Raw genomic sequence first — 22,164 nt, 5'->3', positions numbered from 1 at the left:
CTAATAACAGAGTCAGGCTTTCCAATCATTTCAAAAAATAAAGTTTGCGTGCGTGGAGTCATGAGACGTTGGAGAACAAGATATTTGACGATTAGGGCCCCATGCTAGCCACAAAATTATTGTTTCTAAAGACAAATCATAATTCCGAACACGATTAAAATAAGTCCATAGAACAATTCTATCATTGACAAGTCATTATAACATAACGATGGAGGGTGGAACAAACCAATTATTATTACAGCTTCCAAGAACAATTACGTCATCACAGCCCCACCATTAACATTTTTAGTAGGGGGGGGGGGGGGGCGTACTGTGAAAAAGTGTTATCTTCCGAAGCTGACACAGTGGTGGTTGTTCAATGCAATAAAACTGATACCGGAGAACGAAATCCAGGAATTTCCAGAACAATTAGTACATGGTTGGTTTTGTCTGTATGCAGTTAGAATGAAGGAAGTACTTGGGAATCCATCCACACACCCGCGTGGCCCCTTCGTCAGCGCCGCTTTTTATGCCATTATATTTTTTTCTTGGAAACACAAACTTCCACGCCCGTAATCAAATCCGGAACCCATCACGACGCATTAATTAAACTTTCATTCTCGACATTATTGTATGATATCAGCTTTTGTTTTGCCAATACTTTTATAATTATGGAACTCTATTTGTTTGGTAAAAACATGTTAAACATCAATGTTATCTTTCTAACAAAATTTTGATCGTAAAAATCCCCTATTAAATCTTGCAACAGTTTTGAAATCTTACCGCAAGAGGGCAGTAATAAAGACAGTCTGCATTGAAGTCTAACCACAAGAGGGCGGTATTTAATGTAGACAATCGGCTTTGAAGTTTTACCACAATAGGGCGGTATTTAATAACGCCAAGCTGAGAATAGTGCAGTGTCGTCTGCTCTCTGCTTTTGATCACACACACTAATTCTCATTTTGCCATTGTTCAAACATTAACTGAGAGGTTTCTTCTGAAACACAAACACCATGAATACTATTTATATTCACTAATTAGACCACCTCCAGAAAAAAAGTGTGCAACTGGGGGAGGGGGGGGGATGTTGTTCGGGGGAACTGCTTCCCTTCTTACTTTATAATAAATTAAGAACAAACACGTCAGTCAAGATCTATTGGTAAGAGTACACTTCAAGCTATGGATTGCTATGGATATGGGTTACATTATCAGGGGGGCCCACTTCATGTAAACAATTGCTGCTCAGTCACCTGCACGTGTACCCCCAGTATGTGGAGATTGTGCAGTAATTCACCAGAACCAATTCTGGGCCCAATTTCATAAAGCCTATACAGAACAATTCTCATACCCCCATTGATAGCCATGCCCCCTTCCTTTCAGTTTGGATTTATGAGATTCAGAAATAAATAAATTATCACGCTTTAAAAGCTTTAATATGCTTTAAAAACTAAACCTAAAACTAAACCCAATACATAAACAATAAACTATGAGTATTCCTGTACAAATATTACATTTCAATGAGAAAAATATATTACCAGTTGCCCACCTGGCATATAGGCTTGTGCATGGCGACATGAAAGACTAGTTTGGGTCCCCCCCTCCCCCCTGCGAAAAACAGAAGGGTAAACAACAATTCCACAGGCATTCTACTTGGGAGGGATTCAAAGCTAAGACCTACATTTTTAGCGGATATGACCGGTAGATCAGTAAAGATACCAGGTCCCAATTTCATAAAGTCTGTAAGCACAAAGTAGTAAAGTAGTAGTCACAGCTGATTCTCTATCTTCCGCCCGGGTAGTAAATAAAAAGCAGGACAGTTTTTTTTCAAAAATGAGAAGTCTCCCGAATAAATTTCAAAATAATCTACTCTGCGGTAGTAGAATATAGCAAAGCTCTCTAAAGAACAAACTCTACCTGGCAAGTAGATGCACACATGGTGTTACCGCAAACCAAATATATATTGATATCTCATCGTGCAATGCCTCAAATCCCATATAAGGTAAATAAATTACAAATAGAACCTATATTTTAAATTTTATTTTACAATATCTTAGTCTTTAAATATTACAAAAATACCAGTAAAAAGATTGTCGACAATGCACTGTGATCCATTAAACCAAGATATTGCTGTTGGTTTATCACCCATAAACCATTCTAAAACAACTGTTCCACATCAAATTAAATTTGGACTCAAAAAGAACCTTAGTATATTGCGCCATTGAACAAGGTGAACAGCGCCCTCAACGAGGTCAAAGGCACAACTACCATTGGCTTTGGCTGCATACACAGAGTCTACACATTACTTGACATTGTTCATTTCAAGGCACTGTTTTTGAGGATTAAAATACAAAGTGCAAATATTCTTCTGAACATTGCAATTGTGGAATGAACACCAGGGAACTATATGAAGATTAACTTTTAGAGTTTAGTGCCCAGTTGTAGGAAAGATAGGATTGTTTGTAATTTCCACTTGCCAGCATCTTCCCTAGTGTAGTCTTCTTTTCACCATCTCCCATATGTTCATGAATCCACTGTAACACCTGGTAAAGCAATCGGGATTCAATTCAATAAAATATAAGTATTGTTTGAAGCTTTGCGTGGTGTGGAGAAATAGGAAGAAACTATAAATAAATAGTAAACTTCTCCTGAAGACGAGCAGAGTATACTGTTTGAACGTCGAGACCAAACCAGCTCTGAGCACCGGCTCTTCTCAGAGCCAACACTCCCAAAAAAGAGACTTACACATGGTTGTAACCGCAAGTTTACGCTTTATTTATAGTTTCTTCTTAAAAGAAAAAGTAGATTGAGAGCGACAACATGTCAGTGGCTTAATAGATGGAAATTTGCATCGGGATAAAGAATATTAACTTTGGTTTTACCCTTGTAAACCGATATGCATTAGCACTGTGTACCCGGTACTTTCCCGAGCTTCTGTGAAAAAATTACATGCGTATTACTCAGGTGGGATTCAAACCCACAACCATTGCAATTCTAGAACAGTGTTACCACCTGGATTGTAAGTGGCTATCACAGAAACACTAATGTAACACAAGTGTCTTGATTAAGGACACAAGTGTCAAGACTGGAGCCCAACTTCATGGCTCTGCTTACCGCAAGCAAAGAATCAACGCTTGCGGAAGCAGGGAATTCTGTGCTAACGTCAGAATTTCATTTGCTAGCAGGGAATTCTTGCTTGTGCGCGTGCGTACTCCAAGTTGCAATTGCAGAGTAAGTGTCGAATGGCGATAGTAAGCGCAGAATTTGGAATCGAACGATCACTCTACTAATCAGAAACACCACAGCTCGAGTCCTGTGTGCTGGACTAAAGTGTCAAGACCAGGACTTGAACTCACTCTCTGCTGATCAGAAACATCAGAGCATGAGTCCAGTGCGCTTGACCACTCATTGGCCAAAACATGCCACATGTAGGAAATATACAGGTAGAGTAAAACAAGACTTACCGAGTTATCACTGCAGCCGAAGTCCACTTTATACCACTGCAGGATTTTGCTTAGCTTCACTTCATTTTTCTCAGCGAGGATTTCACATCCATCACTGCTCTCTAGGAATGCTTCTGCGGCTAACTTCAACTCGTGATAAATACCCTGAGAAAAATAATTATATATGGTCATTGATCTTCCAAAACAAAAGCAGGCACATTTGTGTTTGTACTTGTGCCAACTTTACATTACTTTAAAGTAAGTGTTTGAGGTTGCTAATAAAAAAGGAATCGACAGTAACAAAATGGAACCTTCAAGGCTTAAATTTTACTCTGGACTGCAGGTCCGAGGTCAGTGGTTTCAGTGTCAGGTCAGTAAACTCGAGATAGGACAAGTGGTTCGCACACTATCCATTTTTGTTGGTTGGTTAAGGGAGAACCCCGGTTATGCTTGGGTTGGGTGAATTAATCCCTTAAATAGAAAAATCCAAGACTGTATTCTTACACTAGCGCTGTATGTTTTGATCGGTGGACAGCTCTTGGCCCCACAGACCAGTGCAAAATGGATCAGCGGTTCAGGTGTCTCTAGGGCAATGTTGATACGAGGATCGCTCTTTGAGAAGGGGCGGCTGAATTGTCCGATGCCCTTCCTGTTGCTCCTGAGGACTCCATTCTCGATGTCTTGAAGGGAGTAAATGTGACCACCGATGATGTAGCAGGTACGGTTGAAGAACTGGAACGAAGAAAATTCATAAAGTATTATTTTATAAACTACATTTAAAGCATCAATTCATAAATCACGAGGGAAACTTACTGAACTTGATATTTGAAATATAAAAGTCGCATCCTCTTAAGGTGATCCCTCTGCTGCCGCTTCACAGGTAGTTTTGTAAACTTGGGTGTGATCCCTGGCTATAAAGCAGTTACAGTTTGACTGGCATCCCCAAACAAAGATATTGACAAAATTGAGAGACTGCCAAGGGCTAGACCATTCCAAATTGCGAAGGTTGTAGGTTCGAATTCCAACCAAGTTCCCCCGTGGAGTTTTTTCCTGTTGAGCTCAGAAAACACCAAGTAGAACTTTTCACATATCGGTGTACATCGGGTTTGCACAGTGCATCTTTCCTAGCCTTCCACCTCTAGGACCTCGGTTCGAAATCCACCACAGGCACTATGTGGATCGTGTGTTCAGTCCCTACTCCTAGTGAAGGTTTCTCCCTGAAACAATTCTCTGGGGGGTTTCCTCCTACATGTTAAACACTGAAACCTCTTCATTGTCTTCTTTCCATTGGGTTCTTGGATAGTACAATGATTAAGTTTGCTTTTCTTAGAGTCCTCGGCTTCACAACCAGAATCAACAGATTTAAATAAGAAATAGTAACAGGTAGTAAGCCCAATAAGAGACACATGTAGCTACAGTAACAGTGGATAGTCACCTTATATCTCTGCCAGAGATTCGTTGGTGGTCCGTTCTGCACGTTGGCATGGATGACCAAAGCATTGTACACGTTAATAAAGAAGGCAAGCTTCTCTGCCCTGGTTGCCGAAGCGATATCAACACGTACTAGCTCAGCAGTGTGCTTCACGTACAACTGGTACTTTGCGTTGTCACGGATACCTTTATAGTCCACACCCTAATACAAGTAAATGAAATCCAAATTCAATGGATACTTTTGTCATTCTCTACGCAAATATTTGTTCAACATTGAATATGAACATTTGATGCTAGGTAATCCTTCAAAAACTATAGAGGAAAACGTTGCATGTCTGGTGACATCACTGATTATCCAATGAGGTATCCAGATTAACTCATAAATATACATGAGGCATGCAAATCATCCAATCATACCTTGCCATCTTTGGAGAGGTGCTCGCTGTAGATGTCGAGTATGAGCCTCCGTAACTCCTCACCAAGCTCAGATGCTAAATGCAGAAATGAAAACAAAACAAGACTATGTTGTCATTTAGCCTTTGAGAAAGACTTAGCTACGGTCGGAACAGAGTAGTATTGCTTAACAGAAACAAGTAACCAGCCCTATTAACTTCAAATTTGCATTGTTGTGGCTGGTGCTCAACTCAATTTTAGGTTAACAAAGAAATTGGTCAAGCAGTATTTTTGCGCCTTTTGGCTGGTAAGCATAGTATTATATGTGACCTGTTCTGCAAAAATCGCTTATCAGAAACACCAGAGCTTGAGTCCAGTGCGCTGGACCACAACTGTCAAGACCAGGACTTGAACCCACACTCTGCTGATCAGAAACACCAGAGCTCGAGTCCAGTGCACTAGACCACAAGTGTCAAGACCAGGACTTGAACCCACACTCAGCTGATCAGAAACACTTGGCCACGGAAATGAGTGGATCACAAAACTAAATTTGACCTTAAAGACCTTCTTCAATGGCAGTCTTACCTCGTCTGGGCTCACATAGAGAACTCATGCCTTGGTTGAGTGCAGTGGCCGTGTCGTCCTCAATCAGTCGGTAGATCTTATCACTGTCTTCAAACTCTAGATCGTTGGAGTTCTTGACATGGCGGCCAAAATGTTGCTCGATCAGGGCCTGGCCAATCTCAACTGCTCTTTTTCGATCTAAGCAAGAATAATAATTATAGTAATAATAATAATAATAATAATAATAACTAGTTTTTATGTAGTGCATTTCACAATAACCGTATCAACGCGCTTTACATTAGTGCCCTGGTTGTTGGGCCAATAACATCCCTTTAATCTTTCTCAGCTCCCTGGGGAATATACAGCCCTCAGCTGTCGTGGCAACAGAAGGCTTTTTCAAACACAATATTAACCTCTGCCCTCACAGGTACCCATTTATACCCTGGGTGTAGAGAAGCAATTATAGTAAAGTATCTTGCTCAACAAGTGTCATGACTGGGACTTAAACCCACACTCTCATGAATTAACCACGATTTTAAAATCATTCATTTTTGGAGTACTTGCAAATCTATGACCCTACCTTTAAATAAAATAATTTTAAATTCTTACCAACGTCTTTCGTTTTTACAACCCAGTCCACGAATTCGCGACCAACAAAGGAGTCTTTGTAAACTTTTAGACCCCGCCGGTGGTCCGATATTAAACCACTCTCTCTTAGATCTTTAACAAGTAAGGCACAATCGTCCAGCTCACACGAGAAGTTAAAGTCACCATCTGCAAATGAAAAAATATACAAAACAAATAAGAAGAATTTGTAAAAGCAGTCTCAAGTTCTGCTAGCTGAGACGTCAGAGTGTTGGTCCGGAACTCAGTCATGACACTCGTGTCCTTGGGTAAGACTTTAATTGCTTCTCTTCACCCAGGAGTATGTACTGGGATGGCAAAGGTGTTTCCTTCTGTTGAGTTAGCTTGTTGTGCTCATAGCGCTGACTGACTACACTGTTCCACATGGGTTCCGAATTAATAGTTAGCCCCCCTTCCCTGTTAAATCTCATGGGTTCATGTCCTGGTCTCGACATTTGTGGTAAAGCAAGAATGACTGAGGTACCAGTTGCAGCAATGGTAACTGTATGGTGTTCTGCCTGGTAACGTATTTTGCTAAGCAAAAGTTTTTTGTGTTATGCAAGTTTTTGTGCTTACATGCTTTATGAAATTGGGCCCAGGTCATCTGTTAAACTACACTTGTTCTTACCTGTCCCTGATGTGTTCTTTAAGCTTGTATCTGGTACCTGAGGTGCGTCCGCCGGCGACTCGTTCTCCTCAACTTCTTGAATAAGTTTCTGTAATCTTTCCTTATCTTGCACCTGAGGGTTGTTTACACATTTGTTTGTAAGTTTGCTTTACCTGTGTGAATACTAGCATTCCATTGGCTTTTATATTACATGTGGCTGTGTTGGTTGTATGAGTTTGCCAGCACTGTTGTAGCACAATAGCATTATGATCCTATTGTTACCATTGATACAGCCTAAATCATACACAATCAAATGACATGAGTTGGGAATGATCCCTGACTGCCTTCAAGAAAACAAAATGTGAACCGGACCACATTCCTTCAAAATCATCACCCGTGTTAAAGGTCTACAACGCCAAGCTAATTAAAATACCATTCACAAAACATCAGGCCTGAAATTTCATCTTGAGTAGGCAAGGCCATTTTCATTTAGCAAAGAGCACTTCCATTGGAAAATCATTAAGTTTATGGGAAACTTTGAAGGGGCACCAAGGCCAAGACGCAAGAGCACGGGCAACGGAGGCCATGGCCTTCGGGCAATTCCGCGCCTGAAACACGTAGGCCAACTAAGATTTCGACAACAAGTTTTTCCTACCCCTATTCAATTTATTTTTTCATACCAATTCTTGAAGGTCATCGTTGCCTCCGACATGATGTGCATTAAAGAATATCTGGGGAACTGTTCGCTTGCCGGTGCGTTCCACCAGGTCTTTACGTACCGACTCCTGGTACTTGTCCACGCTGACGTCAACGTAGGGTAGGTTTAACTCCCCTAAGGTGAATTTTGCTTTCATACAGTGGGGACAACCAACGATGGAGAAAACTAGGATTTGACCCTTCATGGTAGCTACTGCAGATACAAGAATAAAAACAACTAAGATTTCAAAAAACATGTATGTTTATTCAAGAACACTTTTAAGTTTTAATGATGTTAGTTCTACTTTTTTGTACTACTATCCCATCCGTATATCTATGCGAGATAATAAGCAAAACTCAGTTTTTTCGGAGTCATTCAAGGAAAACCTCAGTCAGAGGTTATTCCACAGTGAACTTTGAGTTTGACTTTGAACCCATGCCCATGACCCCTAGCCGACCCTAGCATCCTTGAAGTTGAACTCCTCTTTCTTAATTTAAGCCTGCAATCAATGGTAAGACTACTGTACTATTTATTAAGATGAGGAGGATACTATTTAATTTAGTTGCGATAACGTAGCCCTCCTGCCGACGGCGAAAGAGGGTTACGTTATCACAACTATCTACTAACTTCTACTACTAAGCTCAGCTAAGACTAGACCCAGAGACTTTAATTTCTTTGGAAAAGGGAAAAATAAAGGAGCCAAAATAAATAGCTGTTGCAAACAACCCAGGACCTGCTCTGCATCCTGTGAGCGGTTGTTTGTTAAATAACATCGTCGTATTTTCAAACATCTCTGGTCACACAGATATTTAAATAACGTATGCCTAAATAAATAAAGCCATAATCTTACCTCAAAAGTGTTTCAATTCAGTGATAGAAGTCAAGTTGTAATTGTACACCACTCAGAGCAAAAAATTACTTTGCATTCTAACTTTTGGAGACAAAAAATTGACAGACAGAAGGCACACTTCCTCAGCAGTCCTTATCCCGTCCCAACTGTAGAGTCGTCCCAACTACAGTTTTGGGACGACGTCCAATGCTAGCTAGATAGCTCTGTTTCAGTTGGGACGGCCCAACTATAGTTGGGATCCAGAGATATGTAACAAACTAGACGGCTTTTTTCAGTTTGTATCTTACATCAGCCACAAAACAGTCGTTTAACACCTTGAGGGGGTGGGCCGTGGTGGGCGTGGGTGGGGGGGGGGGGGGGGGGTGTAGGGCAAACAGATTGTGTTGAGTATCTGGAACCGAACTTTATAGGACAAATTATTCAATTTGGACGATTAAAACAAAGAATGTTTAAGATTATGTATGTTTGTTTCCCCAAAAAAACTCTCTTGCACATCGTACAAGCTTGTTTAGTTATCCGGCAAACAAATTCACATAAATTAACACAATCTTTTCCTCTTTTTGTTTTACATAAGTCCTGAGATTTGAGAACACTAAGAAGATACATAGGATGGTGGTTGGTGGGGGGGGGGGGGTTACACCATGCCATCTATTGAGCACAAAGTGCTATTATTACAGTTCTTATACCAGCAGAAAAAAAACTTGCAAATTATGACTCCGTTTCGTTTTGTTATAAATCTTTATTAAGTTCATATTCCAGCAAGTTTATAATAGTTCTCCCTACCATCCAAGTCTCTGAAAAAATGCTTTACATATAGAGGGATAACCGGACAGTTTCATTTGGGTGGTAATTAAAACAGGGGCAAATACATTTATCGTATCAAACCATTTATTTTTTCATGTTATATTATCTCATTTGGGTGGATCGAGGGGGGGGGGGGCAAAGAAGGGGGAGGGGCTACCCACTCTAGTTATGCAACTAAATCCATGGGATACACAATATATGACCATTTGAGAGGTCAGTAATAACTAGTAGCCATATATTTTACCATGTAGTACCAGTTAATCAGCCACCAATCAACAAATAGTCCTTGAGCCAATTTGACCCACGTTTCAAAATTAAATTGACCCTACTTCAATTTACATGATATAGTCTCAAATAAAGTAAACTCCAACTTTGTCTCCTGTTTGAAACAACCTTATTTTATATTTTCTAATTTCAATTCTTACCATTTTATTTATTTTGTTTATACTTTTTTCCCTTTCCTGTAATTGGCGGCGCGTTCACCGTTAGTTTGGACAATAAAAACAAATACATCCCCTTTCAAATCATAGACTTGTATCTTGTGTTTGTAATCCATTTCAGTTATCAGTTCTTCAGACCATGTTATCCGATACATGTTTACAAATCAGCCACAGAACCTTCCAGCAAGCACAGTTTGTAAAAAACACTGGAAGAAAAAAATCATTTTTGTCTTTAATGATCCGTTAACCCAACTTGCACCTAATACCAAGAACTGATTTAAAAACAAATACAAATAAGGAAGAGTTTAACTTCTGAGGATTATCTGTACACAATCATCATAATGACATTTGATATAAAATAATTACTATTAAATACCTTTACATATTACACATTAGCAGATAAAATTCTTTTTCTTTAAACAAAAATGCTACTTAAGCCTGTTATTGCACTCCTAGAGTTTCAATGTTTCTTTATCATTAAGGGTATTATGCAGGATTGGTAGAGCTTACAAAATACTGGCAGACAGTGTTCATGTTTTATGTGATCAACCAAGTACTGGTACATGAAATAACAAACCTGTACAATTTTGAGTTCAATCTATTGTCATAAGTCAGGAGAAACTAGTGACAAACCGTGAATTATTTGTTAATGTGCATCCAAAATAAAGAATATTATTTTGTTTTACCCATTCCCCAATGACTATAAAGCGGCATTTTCTTTTAAGTCCTGTGTGAAATCAACAAGCCATGTAATGCTCAGGTGGGATTCGAACCCACAACCTTTTCCAGAACAGATGTCTTACCACTAGGTCAACGAGAGTGCTGGGTTGCTGAATGCAGTACGAATCCTATGACAAGGTTTTAAATGAAATCACAAATACTGTAATACCACTATTTTGGTGATAGGTTTGTACACTGACCCAAATGGAATTTAAAATATACATAAAACACATCCACTAATAAATCCATCTTATTCAAAAATGAAATAAAAAACCCAAATGAGTGATATAAACACATCTACATACAATTAAGTATGTCTAAAATGTGACCAGGGCTTTTGTTGATCAGACGGTAAAACTTAAAATATTTAAAAAAATAAATGACTCTACTAATAGACACAAAGTTCTGGAAATTTCATCTCGTACGTTGGGACTGATTGAAACTGTAAGGGCGTTGAAGGATCTGGCCTAGTCGGGCTCCCTGCTGGTGTCTGTGGACTCCTGCAATACAAATGAGATGCAAGGGAAAATATGAGGTGATGGACCATAGACAGCAAACAAAAGTTCCCTACTTTATATTTGGAGAGATAAATAACTCTTAGCAGATAATTTGTGGTCGAGTGGTTAAGAGCACCTCACTCAAACACTGAAGTTTCAGCAGAGTGTGGGTTCGAGTCCTGGTCTATGCACTTGGGTCATTGAGCAAGATACTTTATAATAACTGCTTTGTCCTTTAGATGGGGCATTAAGCTTTAGGTCCCATGTACTAAGATTGACCCAAGAACACTTATCTTGGAAGAGTAGGGGTTAACCTTGGTGTTTCTGGTTCACATAGAAAACATCTTTGTTAACAGGTTTCCTCAGGCTTGCAAGCTACAGTGATTAAGTTCACTTATGAGGCATCCCCAATTTCATTCTCAGAAACTTGATCGCAATAATAAAAGTACTCACTTTGTTACAGTGTCCAGAATTTCATTCAGTTTCTGCTGCCACTTTTCGTTCTGCCAAATCAAAAAAAGCAAAATGCTAAAATACAATGTCAATAATGAGTAATTTATGCCTGTTTATTTTTGAAGGAGGCCTCTTTCTCTTTTCATCTCTTTCCCCTTGACTGCTTCTGCAAAAATTCCCCGCTAACCCACGAAATATGATTGACGTAAACGCAGATTTCTTTCCTTCCGCAAGTGCCAATTCTTTGCTTACGTTAAGCAGAGCCATGAAACTCTATTTTCTAACTTACTTTAACCTCTGCTGCGGCAGCCAGTTCATCCAGTGTGGAGTTCTTGAAGCTATGGAGAACGTCCAACCTCTTCTGTCGTTCTTCTTCGACTGAGCTATCATTGATGCCACTCAGTAACACTTGCTTCAAACTCTCAAAGGTCACATGCTCAGTCAGGTGCTTCTGCTGTAAACAAAATAATATACAATGAAAATGACTGTAATAATGTTTATTTATTTATTTTGAATCATCATCATCATAAAGTAGCTAAGCATAACAAATTTACGCTTACCAAACTACCATGTCACACGTACAATTTGTGATTGGTGTCCTGCTCATATCTGCTTAGCAAACCAATTGTAAAGCAATACTTTCAGCTTAAGCCTAAAGCCTTCTCGGCACAAAAACCTGCTTAGCACAGAAATCTCTTGCATTGCAAAAATAGGTTACGGTCAAAATACCATACACAATCCATTGCAGCGCTAGTACCCCACTCATTTCTTGCTTAGCAAAAGTATTTTGCAAGCAGTTTTTTCTATTCTTAACAGCTTGGAAATTGGACGCTGGTCTCTTCGCTGGATGATAACTGGTAGGTCATGATATTTTTACAGAGTCCTGCTCCAGGGTGTCCACAAAATGTTGCTGCAGGGTGCCCTCTTGATCGAGATAATTCTAATGCTCCTAGAATAAAACTAGTTGAGCCATCTCCAGTTTGCTCCTCCAGCACTGCCCATCTGAATCTCAGTCACTTTTGGAGTAAGATCTGTCATACCTTTGTCCCATTTCTGCTGATGATTTATTATATAGTCTTGCAAGGGGATGTTTAGTGCTGGTCCCTTTTCATGCTCCTATCCTTACCTTTACCCCCGCTGTTGAAGCTTGGAGTAGCTCAAAGTCAACATGAATGGAGCCAGCGTCTGTTACACTCCTTGGACGTGTGTCAACTACAAACAGAGAAAAGAAATCAATTGTAATCACTGCATAATTTAGGCGTGTCGAGGCTGAGCAGTCTAGTTCTCTGGACCCAGGCTCTGGTGTTGTCAGCAGAGTGTGGGTTCGTACCCGGTCAGGAGACTTGTGCATTGAGCAAGGCACTAACCCATAATTGCTATTAATTTTAGTTTTTACCCATACACCGATGTGTGTTAGCACTGTATACTCTGTACTTTCCCAAGTCCTGTGGAAAAATATCACAGGCATGTTACTCGGGTGGGATTCGAACTCATGACCCTTGCAATTCTAGAGCAGTGTCTTACCAACTAGACTACCGAGGTTGCCCGGCAGCTAGAGGCCAGTTTGAATCCTATATTTTAGCAGCGGGTACCGCAGCGATACCAGAGATGTTAGATTTGCATCGGGGATAAAGAGTTGTTATGTACAAGTTGGGGGGGGGGGGTACGGCATTCTGCTTTACCAGCCAAGCTCCTAGTGGATGATAACCATGCTCACATTCTTACGGACTGTAAAGGGGGTGACCCTGTTTCAGCCCCAGAAGTAGGCGGCAATGTTCTCTGGTGACATTTGATTTGAGTCCACATCTCAAATCAGTTTAGTGTAGCCTCACTGTAAAGTGGCCTTATGATGTTAGTGAATATTACATAGAGCTACTTCACCATAGAATTTTGCTTATCTAAGTCAGGTTTTAACCAAAGTACCATTCCACGTGTACTCTCTGCGACTGGTGTCCTGCTTATTTTTGGCTAAGCAGAAAACTGTTAAGCAAAAGACTTACCATTCCTTGGTTCTTGTACATGAATGTAGGGTACAGAGAGTCGGGATACATCATGACCACTGCTTCCAATGCTTCACTTATACTGTCAACTTGGAAAGCAGTTCAGGTGCCAGACTTCCTTGACTAAACAAAATGGAAAATTACAAAGAGAATAAATGACTAGGTGCCCTTCTGGTGTGTAAAGTGCGATATAACAATCAACTATTATTATTACTCCACATTAGAAGGTTATCTGCACTCACCCTGTACTTGGGACTTTGTCTTCCACACTAATTGGCGGCAAAAGATGAGGAGTGGACTTCCGCCTCGATTCGATCACCTTTGCATAAAAAAACAGAAGGGAGCACATATAGTACACAAGTATCAAAATATCCAAAATAAAGAATTTTCCTGAGCCCAATTTCATAAAGCTGCTTAAGCACAAAAAGCAGTTCAGCACAACGAAATTATGCTTACCAGAACAAGGTGACCAGCCAAACTGCCACGTCACATGTACAATTTGTTATTGGTATCCTGCTCATTTCTGCTTAGCAGAAATGTGTCAACCAATATTTTCCGCTTAAGCAGTTCTATGAATGGGTCCTGGTATGGTATGTTTGCTGCCGCCTAAAGCCTTGACATGACAGTTGGAGAGGCTAGGTGATGCCTGCTTATTTAACGTAACTACTTACCTGCCAGACATGTTGACACAATGATGGTATAGCAGTCAACTGACCAATCAAATTCAAGTACTGTGCTACGATGGCGTGGATTGCGTATTGATGGAAGTCGGTATCTTGGAGGTAGGGTCACAGGCATGATCCTAGAAAAAGTATAAGCAATTAAAATTGTACAAAATTACAAGGGGTGTAAAGAATTTTGTGGATATTTGTCAAAATTATTCGACTTTTATTAAGTTTTTGTTTGGGGGTTTAATATTCCTTTGCACAGGCATTCATCTACCGTGCTATACTTGTATTACCTGTACAAAGAGGAACACCAGGCACTGGAAGACATGCCTTGTAAAATCCCTTTCAGGGGTCTACTGTATAACCCCCAATTCCAGACTCATTTTGACAGAAAGTACCTGCAGTGCCAGGGCTAGCTTGACCAATCCCACCAGGATGTCATCCGTGCCTAGCTCCACACACAGCAGTGACATCGTGCAGTAGATGGCTACAAAGTTCTTGGTAGTGTTCTGGGATCGGATCAGATTCTCAAAGATGTGCCACTGGAACTCAGCACCATGCTGAGTAGAGAAGAACACAAAAACAATTATAAATTTCCTGAGACTACAACAGTCAAGCCTTGCCAGTTGAATGAATTTTTATGCCATTTGGCTGTTTTCGAAGCGAATGTTTCGGAGCAGTTGAGCACACTTTAATTGATGCAAACTATTCAGTGTGAATTTGTGATGCCAGAAATTGTATCGCATTCGCATTGGCAGGAAGTATGAACTGGGCTTTACCCAAGATACAACTTCCCAACCTTCTCTGTTGGTTGGGGGCAGTTGGGGCGGTTTGGGCAGTTGGGGGCGGTTTAGGACAGTTTGAGAACTAAAGGGTTAAATCAATCACCTTTCTCATGAACATGATGTCTTGGCGAGACGCCTTCTCCACCTTCAGTTCAAGATCCCCAATATTCTTGACGATACCTCGGTTTGCATAGAGCTTGATGACATTCTCATGACGGTCAATAAGCGTGTGCAGAATCTCCTGAACAACAACTCGAATCCCTAAACAAAAACATAAGTGATTTGACTTAAACTCAAAATACATACTGGACTGCAAGCCTGATTCAAATCTGATTTGATTTTGACAATGTACTAGAGTGGCACTTTGACCTGCGACCTCCTGTTTACTGTGCCGATGCTCTCCCAAGTGAGCTATCCAGCTATGTGTTGGCAGTCGCCCTCTGCCAGTAGTCTCAATTTGTAACTGCTTTAAAGCCAAGGATCACAGCTCGGCAACAATAGAAAAAATGTTTGCCGTTGTCCGATATAAACAAAACTGAATTTGAGTCAAATGAACATTTTGTCTATGTTTGTAGTTTACATGTGGCTTTGAGACACTCTGAGCAAAAGCAAGACAGTGGTACCTCTTAGAGATTATTTTTGTTGATGTGAATAATTAAAACCGATTTATTTCCATACCTGGGTTTGGTACGACGGACATATTGAGTAGAGGCTGGAAGAACGACGCTGGAAAAGTGGTTGCCATGGAATTTGTTGTGTATTTAGTTCCCACCTGAAAACCAATACAGATGATGAAAACATTGATTATTGTTGTTTGGGTGTTTTTATGCCTTTTAAACCTTTGAACATAAAATTTTAACTTTCAGAAATTAGTTCCAAGTACTTTAAAAAATACACCTTACCTCCAGTAAACTTTTAAGAAGCATATCTTGCACAAGGATGTCTCCCTCTCTGAAATTACAAAGACAGGTTTTTTGTTTCAAATTTTAGCAATTGATTACGATTTAAGTGAGTAAATAGAAAGCTTGGAGCATCTATTGTTAGCATTAGTGCTAAGTGACATTAAGCGATGGGATGTCCTGTGTACTAGGATTTGTAGTGCACGTAAAAGAACCCATAACACGCATCATAGAAGCGTAGGGGTTAACCCCAGTGTTTCTGGTTCACGTAGCAAGCACCCTTGCGTACAGGTTTCCTCAGGCTTGCAAGCTCCAGTGAAAGGGTAGGGGTTAACCCCAGTGTTTCTGGTTCACATCCCAAGCACCCTTGTTTACAGGTTTCCTCAAGCTTGCAAGCTTTAGTGATTAAGTTCACTTCTTAGGCATCCTTGGTTTTATTTCCAGAAATATATAATAATTATAACAATGTGTCTGATATTGACTGAATGATTCAGTGAAGTAGACTAACCCTTTAGCAAATGAAGCCAGTGGATGATCATCTTCCTGCAGCTGGGTGCTAGTACGATCCTTAGGCATCGGGACCTTACCCATAATGAACATCATTATCTCAATCTTCTGATAATCCGGTAGAATACTTGCAAAAGCACCTTGAACAAATAAACCATTGGCAAGTTATATTTATATATATTTGGTTGTTTGTTTGTTTGTTTGTTTAGATGATTTTCCCATCAAGGGAACTCAGGAAACTCCCACAAGGGGATATAAACACCAAGCTGGCAACAGCCAATTTCTTTTATGCAAAAATTAATTTAACGTCTATGATTATGAATTGCACAAAATCAAGAAATTGTGGAGTAACAGGCAGGGCAGTTTTGGGCAGTTTATGGAGTACAGAGTAACATCTTCAAATTTCAACTCACCTATAGTATCAATGATTGCCTCTTCAAACAGTATCTCCTCGTTCTCGTCAAACTTGAGCTGTTGTAAGTCGGACGCAGACTGGCTCCCAGACATGGCCTGTCCACCTGACAGGCGCTCATCAACAGACGACCTCAAGTGGCGCAACAGAGTATTGAAGATCTCTAGAACGGAGGGTCCGACGGCGCCGTCCGCAGCGATGGCTACGATCTGTTTCAGAACCTCAACGATGCTGCGTTTAATTTTGGGTGTGTTCTTCATGTGTTCATCCAAGTGGAGCAGGAGAAAGTGTGGCGTGACATAGCCGTACTGGGACTGGGTTTTTTAGGCAAGGAAATAAAACCAAGGAAGTTTGAAGTGTACGATGGTGTGGATAGTAGAAAGTAGTTATTACTAGTAAACTTACACCTTCAACGATGTGGACATTTCCTTTGGTAAGAGTGTCTCGACATTTTGACTGGTATACTCTGCCCGTCATTCAGGAGAATGATCTGAAGACAAGCAGAGTACTGTTTGAAACGTAGAGACCAAAACTTTCAGATGCCTGAGAGAGGCTTCAGGCTTAAAGTATTTCTCAGATTCAAATATTTTAGTGAGAAATAACTCTTTCTAAAAACTACGTTACGTCAGAGGGAGCCATTTGTCACAATGTTTTATACTATCAACAGCTCTCCGTTGCTCGTTACCGAGATAGTTTGTATGTTAATGTATATTTTGAGTAGTTACCAATAGTGTCCCATGCCTTTAAATGATTGAAAGACTAACCTGTATAGAGTACATGATTCCTTTGAACACCTTGATGGCAAAGTTGTTTGGAACCCACAGCTCATGCAGGTCTAGATGTCTGTAAACAATGATACAATATACAATTATTGCAGGCTCTGTGAAGGGGTCAAGAGGGTTGTACACCCGAAGGGGTAAATAGCACCCATGGCATCCATTTAGAATATCAACAAATGGTTGTTGAGAGAAACCCTCCTTCATTTGCACACAAAAACTTGCCTCAAACCTCTGATATGTACCTCAGAAGTAAAGGTATAAATGTATAAATACTTTAGTCTTACTTCAGCACCGGTTTAATAACAGCGTGGATGTTTGCGTATGCTGCTCGTCTCATGACGTCTCTTAGACAGCTGTCGGCCAACACTTCTGGCCTCTCTTCTGGATGCTCATGGACTGGCGATTCAAGATTGCTGAAATAAAAGAACATGTTACCCAATTACTTCTGGGTGATAAGAAGCAATAATAGTCAAGTGTTTTGCCCAAGAACATTAGTGTAATGACCAGGATTCGAACCCACACTCTGATGGCTCAGCCATCAGAACTTTAGTTTGATGCTCTAGACCACTTGGCCACAACACGCTAAACTTAATGTATCAATGTTTGTTTGGAATTGTATGCTCTACCCATCGACAGTAGAATCAGTTGTTTGAGCCTGGATAAAAAAAGTTAAACTCAACTAACCTGTCAAAGCCCTCGTTCATGTTGAACAAAAAAGAGGGAACGATTTTGTCCATGTAGGTCGTGTCCCAGATGTTGACTTGAAGTTCATCGCTAACCGTCTTCCTAACCACGCCCTGAAGTCCTTTCAGACCGGCAAGACGAATCCTACATACAGGAAAAAAAACAAGAAATAAATTATTTCATTTATTGACTCTGGTTGTGAAGTCAAGGACTCTGGTCGTGAAGTCAAGGACTCTCAGAAAAGCAAACTACATTAGCCAAGAACCCAATGAAGAGAAGACAATGAAGAAGTTTCAGTTTTAGATGTGAGAGGACCACCCTGGGACTACTACTTTAGCTTTTAGTGGATCAAGGGGACTTCTCATTATTAGCTTCACGGCCGATTTCCTACCTTCCGCCCAGGTAGTAGTCAAAAAGAAGGACAGTTCATTTCAGAACTAAGAAGTCTCCCGAATTTCAAAAATCTACTCTAAAGAACAGAATCTACCTAGCAAATAGTGTTACCACAAATCAAATTGATACCTCACTACACAATGCCTCAACTCCCATATACTTACTTGCGTCTTGTCTCAGCATCGTCGCTATTGTTATGGCACATGGAGCTGAACTTAGCGATGAAGAAATCATAGGTCCTATGGTAGGAGGGTGTGTCTTCCTCAATCTGGGAGAACTTCACAAACTACAGCGTTGGAAAAACACACAAAAAGGAACAAAATTTATTGGGCATTTCCATGATGTATTTCAGGTTTTTAATCACAGTAATAATAATAGTTATAATAAGGAAGGCTTATCATCCTTATTTGTAGCTGAGAAGCTGATTTGCGAAGCACGCAGCTACAACGCGTTCGAGCTGCTGGCATGCAAGGGCAGCCAGCCACATCAACCCATACACGACCACCGAACACAGTCAGAGATAAAAAATGTTTCATTTTTTTAGGGAGGAAAACCAGAGGGCCAGTAGAAAGACTCTCATGGCACAACTCTAATCTCACATGGCTCAAGCCAGGAATCAAACCAGTGCTATAGTGGCGAGCACTTTATGCAAAACCTTCCCAAACTTAAATATTATTACTATGGTTTAGTACCTTGCTCAAGGGGCGCAAGTATGATGAGTGGAATCCTAATCTTCACTCTGCTACTGACAACAACAGAGCTTAAGAAGAGAGGGTGGGGGAGGGGGGGGGGTACTTTTAGTGGTAACTTACTGAGTTGGTTCCAAGAACTTGAAGTTCCGGCATATTGGATTCCAGCAGCTTGTGTACCATCTTCAAGAAGCTCTCTACAAATAGATTCAAGCTCTGTGCATGGCAGGCTAGAAGTAACTGATCCAGAGCTTTCATTGAGATAAACACGTAGCTGAAAGTGAGAAGAAACAAAAGAGGCAAATATATAGTAGAGCATCTTGCCCAAGAACACAAGTGTCATAACCGGGATTTGAACCCACAATCCGATGACTTAATCACCAGAACTTGAGTTTGATGTCCTAAACCACTCGGCCATGACACCCTACATCTGTGAAGAAACCTCAACAAGTTTTGAGAAAGTGCCTGAAGTACATAATATGTTCATAGTTTAATCTTCTACTTTACCCAATCCTCTGCCTGTAGACATCTCTATCCAGCCTATGAGCCAAGTAACTTCCAATCCGATCCAGTTTCTCATTATGAGAAACAGCATAGAAGGTCAATTTCTCCATGTTACTCCGCACCAAGCCATCCTGAAACAAAATAATATATGCAGTGACATAAAAGCAAAGTATACCTTTGCAAGCATGATATTTCACAGAGCAGAGGCAATGAAGGCGATTGTTCCCATGTCCCCTGGTCATAGAAATTTACAATTTCCTCATAGGGTGCCCTTTACCAAAGAGAAAATTCTTTGGTGCCTTTGCCCTTTCAAAAACAAAGCATACAGGCCCGATGTTGTATCGTAAATCCTTGGTTTAGTAGTGGATCAGACTTACCTCGGGGTCTGCTGGGTAGATGCTTTCAACAAGGCGCTTGTAGCGTGGCCTGAACGCAGAAAGACAGTTACAGCAACCTGCATAAACGTAATGGGTCATGCCGGTAAGCGAGCCTGGTTTTGTGCCAAAAACAATGGGGAGAAATGGGGGTGGTTGGGGGCAAAATGGGGAAAAAAGAGAAGGACAAAGGGGCACTCATGCAGTACATGCACCACAGTTTCAGATCAATTTGGAAATAAATAAATAAACGAAAAAATCGAAAATATCAATTTAATATAAATTTTAAGGAAAATAATGTTGAAATCAAATGAAAATGCAATGTTTTGAGTATTGCATGTTGGGTTTTTTTTTTCAAGAGAAAAATAATAACAGTGCAGTTTGCATTATCAGCCAATAACAACATTTGTAAAAATTAAATAATATACAAATTGGATTGGTGAAAGCATTTTTAAATATATTTCAAAATAAAATTTGGTGCACACAGTTCATGCATTTAACGAAGATTGCACCAAAAATGAAATCACAGTTTAACAAAAGTGTTGGGAAATATTGTGGGTTTAATAGTTTTTCGAGAGAAAATAAACATACACAATTTTTGATTAAAATTAAATGGTTAAATTTGTTCAATATAGGCCTATGTTCAATTTTTGTAATTAGTTAGGCTTCTACTGCTGTACTAGTACGTACCAGTATACTACTTAGACCGGCGCCTTTGAATAATAGTTTACCGGAAAGTGCGACTTATAAATAAATGCTGTATATTTGTATAATATTATTGTTCTTATTGTTATTATTCAATACAATTAAATGCCTGGATAATACCAATAATAATATTTATATTGCCATATAACCATGGAGCTACCTCCATGTTATAATAACCATGATAATTAAAAAGGCATAATAACTAACCAAACAAATAATTAACATTTTTAGATCTGTATAAAAAACAATTAATTAGGAATTTATTTAGGAGAGATGTCATTTGCCTAAAACTTACCAGGCATCACGAGTTGACCACTGAACGATTTGGAAGCAAGCTGTCTCGCCCACACTGCACTAGTGCTAGTGATACTGCAGTCAACTGCTGCAACCAACAACAGTGCAAGCAATTCAACTGCACTTTGAATTTCCAAAATAGACAGTTCCCGTTCAGCCGCCGCCCAATTCCCAAACAAATCGGAACACCACAAGTCACACAAGACGAAGGGTTCTTCTCCACTTACTGTTGTTGTGTGCTGAACAAAGTATGCCAAAACGGGTGTCAACTCATGATAACATCGTAGAAATCAGATGGCTTGCCATAAAAGCACAGAAACAGTTATTTTGAAAGAGTTGGAAGATTTAATCGTCAGGCAGTCTCACAGATCTGCCATTTTTTCTTCCCGAACTCTAATTGGCAACAGCGCCCTCAAGAGACATTGCCGTTCTTTTGGACGAGCCCGCGCGCAAATGCATTTAAACCTGCGCACGCACATTGGATCTTCAACAAGGCGAACATTATAGATACTTTTTTCCGCACGTAGCCACCAATTTATCCGCCCTTTATTAGCTCCAACTCCACTGATGTTTACCGCATATTATTATATACATCCATAGAAAAGAGAGAGACAAATAACAGTTTGTAATCAGGTGTCGCATGCAATTATGTCCTCTATGCAATACTATCCGGAGGACATTATTGCATGTGCAATAATGTCCGCCGCCGGACGGTTTTGAATATGCAATCGTGTCCGCCCGGACGCTGCTGCATAATGCAATTGTGTCCGCCCGGACACATTTGCATATGCAGTTGTGTCCGCCCCCGTGCAAAACCGTCCTTTTGCAGTAAATTAAACGCCCTTGGTCGACGGAACACGTTCGCCATTTTTTTACAAGCTAAGTGCATGTCATGAATGACATGGGAAATGTTCGGCCGTTGGGGTTTTGCTGCAATCATAATACGTGAATCAGTGCATGCACGCTCGATCG

At 40.2% G+C, this 22,164-nt stretch overlaps 2 protein-coding genes across 2 annotated transcripts; both read right to left on the bottom strand.

Moving 5' to 3' along the window:
* Positions 1 to 336: 336 nt before the first annotated feature.
* LOC139952155 (uncharacterized) lies at positions 337 to 8,725 on the bottom strand. The gene is made up of 10 exons (XM_071951140.1): positions 8,586 to 8,725; positions 7,719 to 7,948; positions 7,060 to 7,171; positions 6,417 to 6,581; positions 5,829 to 6,005; positions 5,268 to 5,341; positions 4,855 to 5,052; positions 3,924 to 4,151; positions 3,441 to 3,584; positions 337 to 2,519 (listed from the first exon to the last, which is right to left on the bottom strand). Exons 2-10 carry the CDS (start codon positions 7,938 to 7,940, stop codon positions 2,391 to 2,393), a joined length of 1,449 nt encoding a protein of 482 aa, XP_071807241.1. The 5' UTR covers positions 7,941 to 7,948; positions 8,586 to 8,725; the 3' UTR covers positions 337 to 2,390.
* Positions 8,726 to 9,332: 607 nt separating this feature from the next.
* On the bottom strand, positions 9,333 to 21,587 carry LOC139952508 (protein EFR3 homolog B-like). Its single transcript, XM_071951656.1, is given in 24 exon segments — positions 9,333 to 11,049; positions 11,500 to 11,549; positions 11,789 to 11,953; positions 12,626 to 12,711; positions 13,500 to 13,568; positions 13,571 to 13,597; positions 13,600 to 13,622; positions 13,742 to 13,818; positions 14,171 to 14,265; positions 14,268 to 14,301; positions 14,566 to 14,727; positions 15,056 to 15,213; positions 15,631 to 15,724; positions 15,855 to 15,903; positions 16,360 to 16,498; positions 16,772 to 17,084; positions 17,535 to 17,613; positions 17,834 to 17,962; positions 18,234 to 18,377; positions 18,791 to 18,912; positions 19,439 to 19,589; positions 19,823 to 19,950; positions 20,197 to 20,273; positions 21,194 to 21,587. Coding segments are annotated over 24 exon segments (2,490 nt in total). The 5' UTR covers positions 21,201 to 21,587; the 3' UTR covers positions 9,333 to 10,937.
* Between the last annotated feature and the right edge of the window lie 577 nt (positions 21,588 to 22,164).

The sequence above is a fragment of the Asterias amurensis genome, chromosome 20 (assembly GCF_032118995.1).
Source record: "Asterias amurensis chromosome 20, ASM3211899v1".
NCBI lineage: Eukaryota > Metazoa > Echinodermata > Asteroidea > Forcipulatida > Asteriidae > Asterias > Asterias amurensis.
The sequence above is the reverse complement of the archived record's forward strand: the minus strand, read 5'-3'. Positions and strand labels throughout refer to the sequence as shown.

Coding starts and splice junctions, on each gene's coding strand:
- LOC139952155 (XM_071951140.1), bottom strand. CDS start 7,940: ATGAAGGGTCAAATCCTAGTTTTCTCCATCGTTGGTTGTCCCCACTGT. Junction 6,582..7,059: donor AAAGAACACATCAGGGACAG/GTAAGAACAAGT, acceptor TTTCATTTGCAG/ATGGTGACTTTAACTTCTCG. Junction 2,520..3,440: donor TCGGCTGCAGTGATAACTCG/GTAAGTCTTGTT, acceptor TTGCTTTACCAG/GTGTTACAGTGGATTCATGA.